The 12,151-nt window shown below is 38.7% G+C and overlaps 1 protein-coding gene across 5 annotated transcripts in view; it reads right to left on the bottom strand.

Moving 5' to 3' along the window:
- The window catches only part of zc3h18 (zinc finger CCCH-type containing 18), a 35,042-nt gene that overhangs the window by 6,678 nt on the left and 16,213 nt on the right, over positions 1-12,151 (bottom strand). For 3 of the 5 annotated variants that reach the window (XM_018704031.2, XM_018704035.2, XM_018704032.2), the window contains exons 10-13: positions 5,984-6,166; positions 4,324-4,449; positions 2,804-2,896; positions 2,353-2,631 (exon numbers count right to left, since the gene is read on the bottom strand). In XM_018704031.2, coding sequence (XP_018559547.1) covers positions 2,353-2,631; positions 2,804-2,896; positions 4,324-4,449; positions 5,984-6,166 — 681 coding nt within the window. The remainder of the gene's footprint in view (positions 1-2,352; positions 2,632-2,803; positions 2,897-4,323; positions 4,450-5,983; positions 6,167-12,151) is intronic. The other 2 variants (XM_018704036.2, XM_051073643.1) reach the window with 2 other exon arrangements.

Genomic DNA, 12,151 nt, shown 5'->3' with positions numbered 1-12,151 from the left:
AGCACAATGTGCAGGTGTGAGCAATAAGTCATCACAATCGGGCTGACATAACTATCATTAAAGCCACTCTAATACCTCAGTGAAGTACCTCATAACACAATTTAGGTTGAGAAGCCCTTGGCTAATGACTTGAATGAAACCAGACTGGAGCTGTGGGTTAGAGCTACTCTGATATTCACACCACACATCCTGAGAATGTGTTTGAGCTGAAGCAGCTCTGTAGGAAGTCTAAACAGTCTAACAGTCTAAACTTCCACACCTACTGGAAGAGCTGGTTTGAGTTTACTGCTGCCAGAAGAGGTTCAACCAGTTATTACATCTAAGGTTTCACTTACTTTTTTTCACTGGCACTGTGAATGTTTAAGGTTAAATGGGTGTGTAAAGACATAAATATATACATAATAAAGACACAAAAGATTAGAATTGTGTTATTTTCTTAAACTCAAATTTGATTTGGGACTGGGACCTGTGTCACCCTTTAGTTTATATTTGTGACTTAGATAAAGAGCAGGTCACATTTTATGACCAATTAAATCAGAAAACCAGGTCTTGGTAACACCACACTTAGTAAATTACTTGAAAACTCTGAGCTTTCTTGCAACTACTGAAACATCCCTTTTTCTTTTTTTCTATTATGGCTGATATTGGTGCGACCTGTATGCTAACACTAAGTATACCATTACAGTCTGATTGTTGTTCATCATGTATCCTTGCAAACAGAAAGAAAGAAAATGGAAAGAGTGAATTAAGTTTCACAGTGGTAGCACTGTGGTATGTGGCTGTCTCCTCCATCCCACTGCACCAGCTAGTATCACTAATCTATATCATCTCAGTCAATAGAGGGGAAGTAGTTTATAATCAGAATGACAAACAAGTGTTGGAACTGGTTTTCCTGGATAGTTTACATGGTCTGACCCATTCTGCCCACACTTGCACCCACACACACAGATGAAAACAGTCTCACACACCCTTACTGTTATTCCCTGCCCTTTAACTGCTCTCTTCCTCTCTGGTTGATGCTGCTGAACACACACACACACACACACACACACACCATGTACAAAACCCATAGAAGTGCAGTTTTTCCTCAAGCCATCCACCCACTCCCTCGCCCACACACAGTCTCTATGGTCTTCCCCCCAACACACACTGCTGTGGGATAGACCTGTAGTATCACTTACTCAGACACAGATATGCAAACGCAAAAGTGTTAGTAAACACAGCTCTGCTTAATGCAACTTTGTCTGATATATTTCCTTGCAAATGTGAACCGTGTAAACAAACAGGAGGCAAGCAGACCAACATCCTCCCACCTACAAGCCCTCACCTGAAACTAACAGCAACGCATCCAGACAGTTTTCCTGTGTCTACACTGTACTCACATGAAATTAGGAAACTAGGAATTATAACCAGGTTTTTAATTCAGTGTAATAACACCAACCCATTAACGGTCTGCTTTCAGATTATAACCTCAGATTTAAAACCTTATCTTTATCTTATTTTGTGTAGATGACAAAGTATTTTTCAGGGATCATTTAGATAGACACACGAACCATGCTTAGTGTCAGAGAAGAGACAGTACACACTGGTCTACAGTGAAAAAATTGTTTCTAGAAACAAAACTATGAATCTACTTGTTAGACAGCTTGTAATATTTCTATGAAATATAAAATTTAAAGACCAATTTGTGAACAGTCCAACAGCAGTCCAGCTGCTCTTTTCCAAGCTGGTTCTTTTTACACCTGGCCACTTCCTGCGTTTTGTGTAGATCAGATCATAAAATTTCAACATGCTGTAACATGCAGTGTTAGCTTTCACTTGATTCCTAATCACTATAAATCTGTTTTCTAATTTATGATCTCAAAAACACATGTATATGTCACAGCATAAACAAAATCATGATTTTATCCTGGTATGAGATGAAATGAGGGTCGGTGAAGCTGCTGGATGTTTCCACATGGCTTACTGGTAGGTGTTCAAAGTTGCTTTGTTTGGTCTTAAATAACTGTAATCCTCAACTAAGGTACCGTGGTGTTTCCTTGTAAGTAACTGCAGTGCATGTCAACTTCAATGTAGATAATAGCACAGCCTTAGAATGCCTCAAACAGGCTGGATGTCTAGTAACAGGTCACACTAGATTTGAATAGACTAAGTGGAACAAACCTTTTCTTTTTCCTCATTGCTGCTGTACATCAAATTCCTTTACAATATAATGTAATCAAACAGATTTTCAGCCAAGTCTGACCTTGCAGCAGATAATATAAAATCCAAGGTATCAGTGCATTATCTTTTTTAACAGCACTTGTCCTATTGCTTCAAAATGAACCAAGAGCTTGATGGTTAGATGCCTACCTCCGGGGAGGATGCTGCTGCCGTTCTTTCCGCCTTCCTTCCCTCGGGTTGGGAGGTTTTCCAGGTTCCCGTGGCGGCAGGGCCCTTCCTGCTCCGCTGTTGTTAGCTCCACCACCCGCACCTCCAGCTTCCCGTGGATTGGTGGGAGTCTTGCCTCCCTCTAGCATGGGTTTGGAAGGCCTGCCCTGTAGTCCACCAGGTGGAGGAGGACTGGGAGCTTTCTTCATGGGAGGCTTGTCCCTGCGAGGGGGGGGCATGGCACCTGGCTTCAGCAGCATGCTTAAGGAGGGAAAAGGCACTAGTTGTTTTTTCAAGCATGCAGACAGTGATGGAAACAACTGGGCTAGCAACCAGCCTGCCAGCACATGCAATGTTCCAGCTAATGATCAATAAATAATGATGCATGAACATTGATTGATGATGTGAACTGATGGAGGTCCTGAGGATTTACCCTTTAGTTAACATAGGAGACAGTTCTGGTTTGTTCTTAGCATTCCTCAGTGCTGTTGGACTCGGTGAAGGAGATGTGGAAAATGATCGAGACCTATGAACCAACAGTAAAGTAGTCATAATATGGTAATTATGCTGTTTTATTCCAATATCAAGTATACAGCAGCACAGCACATGAGTATACAACAGCTTTATAATGCTGCTTTATGCCTTTCACAAAAACAAAACAAAACACAGAACTCAATAGTTGTACTGATGTGACTCGATGTGTTCCACAGTGGAGACACAGCTCATATGTGCAGTCAACAAAAACAATGCTGAAGAAAACTGTCCAATTTAACATGGTGCAATTTTATTATCTACAACTCGTAGTTCAAAGGCTCTATGAACACATATCTCAGAAATGACGCTTTGAGATGCTTCTTATCAGAATATGATGTAAAATCTTAATTATCTAAATAAGCATGTTTTTGGCCTTGATATGGTAAACTTGTTATTTATACACCCAGTAGTTACTGAGCAACATTAGCACTCATCTGGTGTCGTGTTTCAGGCCACCTGGAAAACACAAGTCCAGAATTTCCTCTCTTTTAGTCACACTGTACTTAGATTTACCATTATTAAAAAAAAAAAAGATTATTGTCACTCTAAGTAACTTAATAGATTTTTTTAAATTAATAATCCCAATTGTTGGGCTTAGCTCCCTCTGGTAGCATTTACACAGTGACATGTGTTTTTGTGAGCTAATGTGTTAATTATTTACATGGCCCTGTGTTTACATATTGTATGTGAACTATCAATGTATAAATAGTCAAGCATTGTAATATCTGGTATTATTATTATTAGCATTACACAAACAAAGAAAGCCCAGTTTCTGATAAAGCCTGGGTTAAAAACTTTGAGTAAAATTACTTGTTCAAGGCCTCATGTTGTAAATTGAGTACAATGTACATTCACTGCTTCTACCACTACAACAACAGGGTCATATCATACACACCACTCTGTGCTATATTTTGAAGAGACTAAGCATTACTAGTGGTATCAACTTGTCAGTAGTCGTTCATGCATTGTTTAATTACTGTCAACAAAACTTAATGTGAAATATATACATAGGAAGTGTTTAGTTTTATTGAGAACCTAAAAACCTAAAATAGTTTGACACTTACGGAGATACTCTTATTTGTGTTCTTACCAATAAGTAGACATTGATGCCTCTATCAAAAGAGGTAGCAGAGTAGTGAGTGAGTATTATATACTGTAGTACTGCTGGTATTTGTGCTGTAGAAATGTACAGTAGTGACTTTGTCAAGACAGACACACACTGTATATGATGATAGAATGTACTTGTGTTGGGGCCTGTCTCATACGAGCCTGTTTCAAATAAAGGGAAGGTTCAGGGCTATCACTGTTCCCATTGTACTTGAAGGGAGGTAAAGGAAAGATTGTTTAACTATTAGCATTGACACAAATTCAATAGCTAGGTGTATTGAGATACACACAGACACACACACATTAGAGTACCTGGAGCGGCTGCCACTGAAGGAGCTACGCTGGGAGGAGTGGCTGGAGTAGGAGCTGAATGAAGAAGAGCGGCTGCGGGAGCGAGACGACCCAGAGCCTGTGTAGGATGAAGAGCGAGATGAAGACCTGCAAAAAACACACACACAGGCACACACACAGCTAAGATGAATGAAAACAATAATCAGACACATAAAAACGAACCAAACCTCAAAATCAGAGTCAGCTCTGCAACAGTGGTTACAGTGTAAGGGTAGAAGAGGATGTCTACCAGTTACATAACTAAGGATCGTCTGTATGTAATGTAGATTAATACATAAAAGAAGGTACAATCTGTTTACTTGGCTTATACAGCCTGGGGAAAAAGTTGTATAATGTCTTCTGAGGCTCAGGAGGGGCTTTCTTATGTCTGAGAGAAAACCCTGGTAATGTCATCACACAAAACCAGAAAACTGCATTACAAATGTAGTGGACATGAAGCCCAGACACACACTGAATTTCACTCACTCACTCTATGTGATACTGTTACCTAGCAACCCACAACTCACAGTGAGCAGTGATTGTGACTCCCTGATGCAACTTGGCTCATCCAAGATCCACCACAAAAGCTGCTGCTGCCAGCTCTGCTGCACTGTGTGTGTGCTAACTGCCTGACTGTCCTATGGCTTCAACAAGCAGCCCACTGAGATCTTTGTAGGACTGCTCAGACACAGCCCATGTCCCATTAGCCTCCTCACATTGCTACCTATGATCTTGCTGGGCCCCCCTGCTTGAACAACTGAGACCACAGGGACACGGCTGAATCAATGAATCCCTGATTCATATGAACATATCTGCTCTGAATCAGAATGTTAACACTGGCATTGGACATGAGTCCAGTACATGAAGTGCAGACATTTCGGCTAACTGGAATTCACTGGCTTTCAAAACATTTATCTTGACACAGAGGTATCCAAGATACCATGACGTGCAATTCAACAAACATTGCTGCACTGTAGCCACGCTTAAACTACGCCTGCATAGCACAGTGACTGTAACCAGACAAATGAAAGGCAGAGATGGAGTACATGGCAAATATCACTGTACAGTGTCTGAGCACATGTATTCTTATCATCAAATATATGATACAAACTCAGCTGTCTACTAATTTAGCAGCAATTACAAAAATTCCCTTTTTATATGCCTGAATAAACACAATGCTCTCAAGCACACATGACTCAGTCCCGCAAGGGAAAAAAACAACACAAAAGATACAATAGCCAAAATATTTCCACACTCCCTGTAGTCACAATAAAAGTACCATAAATAGAATGAGTAAACTAAAGTTCTTCCCTGAGATCCATTTGCAACAGATCATGAAACTATAGCTATGATGATTATTATTTTAAAGATGCCCTGTGGAGGATTCTTGTAAACAAGCCGAAGTTATGTTTACATTGGCTGTTGCTCACTATAATACATGGTGTGTGCATTATAAATTAGTTAAATGTAGATAACCTGTGTAGAACCAGAATATGACAAGTCATTTTAGATTAAATTCACCTTTAAGTTATCAGTCAAGATACTTTTCCACATTAGGATAGTATGAAAAAATGTATCTATGACTTGAAAATCTTTCACCATCATGATGATGCAGGATAACGTGACTTGAAGGAGTTCTTACCTGGAGGAGTTGGACAGAGAGACAGAGGAGCCTGAGGGACGATGTCGCCGGCGGCCTCGTGGTGGAGAGCCCAACCCAGGCCGTCTCCTGGGAGATTTGGACCGACGCCACGGGTCCTTCCACTCATCCGGTCGTCTCATTAATGGAACAACCTCCTTCTTTGAGGGAGGATCCATCGGCCTGCTAAGGAGGTTGAAAGTGGTAGTGTAAAAATCTCTCATTTTTCTCACGTCTACTGATTTGGAGTAAACTGGACATACCTGTGCTGTTTTAAATATTAAATACTTGCTGGTATCATTTTTGCTGTTACTGTTTTCTTCTTTCTTTCACTTTTGTTTATTAAATCTTGCCATTAACAAAACCTTATAAAGTCTGATGTATATGCTACAGCCTTGAAGGATTTCACAAAAATGTAGACCCAACTGAGCAGAATTCTTCCAACCTGCAGCTTATTAGAAATTCAGATCTACTGCAAACATTTTCCTTCAACTGTCACACAATTTTGTCAGTAGACTCAGAGCTGGGTATTCAATGCAACTATTCAACTACTCGAAAGATCAATTGTTATTACAAATCTGACTTAATGTTAACCAGTTAAGTCTGCCTCTCTCTCCCTCTCACCTCAACTGGGTATTACTGTTGTCTCCACGTCCTGTGACCTTTGCTTCAAATTAAAAGCCCTCTGCAGAGTCATGTAGTTGCAACTTCGTAACACTATAGCAGCAACAATAATTTTCCTGCAGTGGGCTGTCACTACAAAATGTATACAGCGGAAACACTGTAGACATAAAGTTGCAGCCTTGCTCACAGTTCGTCCACTGACATTCTGAGAGTTGAATCTGGGTCTTCCTGACCTGAATAGTCAGCCCTATAAAGTTCATCCGTTTATTTGGAAATTTGAAATTTTGGCCAATCACTAAAATCCTCAAAAACAGAAACATTAAAAGATTATTCATATAAGAGATTTCTTGACAAATTATCAATGTTTTTATTTAGTCTTTCTTTAAATGTTTCTTTACTGGCAAAAAATGTGCACAACTTAAAACCCACCAATCCATGGGAAGGTTTCATACCAGTTAAGCACTTAAACACAGGATTTTGGAAAAACTGAGCATGAATTGTTTCACTATGAATTGTGAAAACATGCTGAAACATCTTTTTCACTTGTGTTAAAAATACAGTACATACTTTTACTTTTTGACTAAACTGTGGGGCTAAGGCCTGGTATTTCTTTGTTTGCTGTTATAGTATCACACCTGCCACCAGCTGGACACTGACACTGACCACTGCAGTTACAGAGCAGCACTGTGAGTGACAGAATACAGTTTGACTCATCGAAACTACGCTGAAACTGGCCCTGGAGGAACCTATACGGCCATTCTGTTACAGTGACCTAATCTCCTCATCACTCATGTCCTTTTAACATATTATCTAAACGAATGGCTACCATGAAACTACACTGAAACTGAAGGTCGTTTCCCAGTGTTGATGTGATTATTATGAATATTTGGGCTGAAAATTTCTTGGCACTTCACAGGTTGCTATGATTAAACTACAAAAAATGGCAACAAACAGCCACATTCACACAATATAATCCTTAACATTCATCCTAAATAAGTCATATGCATTTATTTCCATTAGGGCTGAACGATTTTGGGAAAAAATCCAATTGCGTTTTTTCTGACAGATATTATGATTGCGATTTGATTTGCGATATATTTTTGAAAGTCAAGCTTCAGTCCAGGATTCACTATATACATGTAAAACGTGATGGAGCATTACCATTTAAGATATCATTGAAATATTAACTGCTCTGCGGACTAATCCAAGGGTGAGAATGAAAACATACAAATCCAGAATGTATTTATTCTAACAATAAATGGTGTAGAACAAACACATAATGGTCCATAGAACAATTCTCACAAAACTAGCACTATTATTGCTTGGTTTCTTTGCAGTAGGAGACTGACAGGCACACAGTAAGCCAGTAGAGACAGACAGAGCTAATTAAAACTCTACAGGATTTGTCCAAATAGAAAATACAAAATACTAGGGATGGGCATTTTGATTACTTTTTGAAGTCGATTAATCAAGCCAATTTAAGTAAATTAATTGTGACGTCATCGTTAAGACTTGCCCTCCACCCAAACCAAAATAATATGTTGTTGTGTCAAGTCATGTTTTTAGCAGTGTAGTGTACAGATGCACTAACTTTACCTCCCAAGCCTCACTCATTCAACAACGCACCTCAGACTAGCGGTGTTGTCTTCAGCAGTGTGTCTCATCTGTTGCTGTGAGTCTGGAGCACAGAACCGGAAATGTTCCGGTCACCGTCCATGTAACGGCACAGTGACATAAAATTCTGATGTGAGAGCTGATCATGCAGCGGTTGTTATTGCTACTTTGTTGGCTTCCGTTAAGTTCTTTTTTAGAGCTCTAGCTGCCTTGATTGCCTACTTTTTCTCAATCTGGCTGGTAATGGTCGTCCGTGAAGGCGCGGTGTATTCAGGTTCCGTGAGCCTTTGACTGCTCTACTTCTCTGACAATGCTAAGAGGAAACATATCATCTGAAAGCATTTAAGTCACCAAAGCAGTTATTTGTTACTGTCGTTTGCTGTCACATGAGCGTTTAGCTTCAAAAGATCCACAGTGTTTTTGTCCAGAAGGCCGGACACCAAAACATTTTCAGCAGACTACTTTCTTAATGTTTCAAGTCACGTTACTGTCACTTTTTATAACTGTTAGAACTATAATCTTAAACCAGATGAAGGATTTTTGTCATCAGATGTTTAGATCTTAAGTCAACAGAGAAACTAGCTGAGCAAACAGCCCCTCAACATCCTGTGTCGTTGTTGCAGAGAAACATTGATTTTTTTATATGAAACTGCTTCATTCAGTGTTTCTACCAATTTTAATTACTTGGTCCATTTGCAGTTAATGAGACCTCTGTAGATAATTCGGCTCCCAGTAAAAACCTCCTGAACAATGAACACTGAAGGAATCCTAACCTAAAAACAAGCTGAGCATCTAGCAGCAGCCTGAGTTAGTTAGCTATTAGTGCACATCCCTACAAAAACCAAATACAAACCTAACTTAATGTTAGCTAGTTCATTATACCATTTTCTCTCATCACTTCACATGCTCCCAGCTTGCAACTTTCTTCATTCACTGAATGCAAATTTACATTTACATACAGATGACAGTCAGACCTGTATTTCCATCCCGCCTGGGGACACAGATTATCTTCACAGCCAGCCACTGACTACAGTTATTTACTTACTATGAGAGTACTTTCAAACAGACAAAAAAGACTCAGCAAAGATACAGGATGCAGGCTCTCTCATTATTCCAAATATTAAAGGATAACTCTGGTAGTTTTGGACCTGGACCTTGTTTTCCCATGTTTATGGGTGTAAATGATTGACTGGGACAAAGTTCCTTGGAATTGGTGCAGTATTGATCAAAAACAAAGTACCAGGCCTCCATATTAAAGTGCTTCATCTGACAACATTATGGATGGAGGAAAAATGTGATCTCAGTGACTTTGCCTGTGACATGACTGTTGGTGTCAGAAGGGCTTTCTGAAATTGCTGATCTCCTGGGATTTTCACACACAACAGTATCTAGTTTTTTTTTACTCAGAATGGACAGAAACAACAACAACGACAACTGCGACACCTTGTTGATACCAGCCCTTCTTAGTAGTAGACATATTGGCCTGTTAACACTGTTATAACTGAAATTGATTGACTAAACATAACTTCCTGCTTTCACAAGACTGCTGCTGGTACCTCTTTCAGTGTCTGCAAAATGGATAAATAAAATTAATAAACGTAAATCATTTTTAAAATCAATTAATCAGTCAGTCAAACTGTAATCAGTTATTTTCTCATTTTACTAATGAATTTGTTGGTTTATAAAATGGCAGCAAAAAAGGAAAAAAGCTCCTTCCCCTGAGCCCAAGCTGACAACTTCAGTTTCCTTGGAACTAGTTAATTTTTGTAATTTTTGCTTGGAAAAATGACAACTGGACTATAAATGATCGAAATTGTTTAATTTTGCGGATTCATTTTCTGTCAGTTGAAAAAGACTAGAGTTTAAGCTCTTGTGTATCATCATGTCACTCAACTCTAATGTTAATAGCAATAACACTCTGACATGATACATCACAGATCTATAGGGTAACTGATTTGGAATGCACAACTGGATCATTCACAGCCACAACATTTACCACCGACATGCAAGGGACTTTCCCCAGTAGTGAGATCAGTGTTTGTTTTTGCAAAGAAGAGAGCAAGTTAAATTTTTATCTTCAAGTGTGTACCTAAATATTTGTTGGAGGAAATGAAGGAGATGGAGGAACAGGCCAAGCATTGAACTTGTATGAGGAGGATGTTTTAGTTTAGTGTAACAGCAGAAACTGCCTTTGAACAATGTGCTGCACAGACTGTTATTAACTGTTATTGAATTAAACACTACAGATGTATTAACTGCAGATAACGCATTATTAATGTGAAGATTGTTTTTTACTGTCAAGGAAATAGGACTGTTTTCCCACAATAAATTTAATTTATAGAGCATTTCAATACCATATACCTATAAATCTGTCTGTCTGTATTTTTAATTTTCTTAATTTCAAATTGTAATTTTTCATACTGGCTACTACTTGGCCCTCAATATCTTTAAGTGGAAAATTTGATCCAGGATATACTTCTACATTTTCCAAGTGCAGAGAGGCTGAACCAGTTATTCTTCAACTGTGATCAAAGGGGAATGAACATATCTTTTGACAAGAGTTGTTCAAAGAGGATTTCCACATTGACTCTAGCAGGTAATATTGCCTAAGTGTTGGATGTCACTCATGACTGAACACAACAGCAAAACATAATAACCTAAATAACATTTAAATCCGTCTGGAATAGGGACACACACTTCGAATTATACAATAGTCTGCTGAACCATAATGAATGAATTAGCATCTTTTGTGTGTACCTACACAATGCAAATGAATAAAAGGTGCATATCTACTAGTGAATGAGAAATTCCACAGGTGTGATGCAAGAACAAATGAACTACCCCATCAGTGAGCTGAAAATAGACACCACAGTGAACTAAAAATAGAACCACAACATGTGAGCTATTTTTAGCTCTTAAATATTTATTCTTATCAGCACATCATTTCCTTTGAGGAAAGAATGAAAAAAAGGAAGTGGGATAAGTAAACCAATACAGACCAGAGCAGAAGGTAATCGGATGTTTGCACACCTTTGTGGGTTTAAGTAATTAGCCTGAGGAGTGTTCCAGAAAAGTATAACACAGTGTGGTGGGAAGAGGCTCAGTTGATTATCCAAGCTGAACTTTGCATAAACCTAATGTCACTGTTTGTTATGTAATATAGAGTAGGTGTTTAAAAATATAAACAGTGGCATCGGAGAGTACAGGGTTGAGCAAGTTCAGACTAAAGAAGGGCATGAAATTTAAAACCAGTTGAGGCAGCTGCCTTACAATAGCCTGTGGTGACATGTAATAAAATTTGATTATTTACAACTATCTAATGTAATTACAAAGTAAGACTTGGTAAAGACCAAGTTTTTACTAAACTGATTTTGACTAATTAATAGTAGATTAGAACAATGGTCAGTTTCTGTTCCAGGGGAGAAACTCAACAGAGTAGTCAATATGACTTGATCATAATGTTGTACAGATGGAGTGGATGAGTGACTTTACATTAACTGGAAATGAGGGGAAATTAGGAACAGATCTGTCTATGCTCCAAATAAAGACCTGGTTATCTCTGTGGTTTAAGTAACGAGCGCTGCACTAGTTAAACAATATTTAGTCATGTACTAACATCGTACAGCAGTGATATAACTTCTGCAGTCGTATGTTGTATTACTACAGATTAGTCAGTGAGTACATAAAAACGAATGAAAACTCTGCACTACAGAAAACATTGTATTTGAGTTTAGTTATTGTGTATCAAGAGCCTTCTTCTTCAACTGTGATTAAGAGTAGATCAATGGGAAATCAACAAATATCTTGTGAAGAATTGTTCAAAGAGGATTTCCACATTGCCTCTTGCAGGTAATATTGCCTAAGTTCTTTACGTCAATCAAGACTGAACACAATAGAAAAAAAGGAGTGTTGGTTTCTCTGTGTTGACAGTAC

The sequence above is a fragment of the Lates calcarifer genome, linkage group LG10 (genome assembly GCF_001640805.2).
Source record: "Lates calcarifer isolate ASB-BC8 linkage group LG10, TLL_Latcal_v3, whole genome shotgun sequence".
In the NCBI taxonomy this organism is placed as follows: domain Eukaryota; kingdom Metazoa; phylum Chordata; class Actinopteri; family Centropomidae; genus Lates; species Lates calcarifer.
Note: the sequence above shows the minus strand (reverse complement) of the source record. Positions and strands in the feature narration are given on the sequence as shown.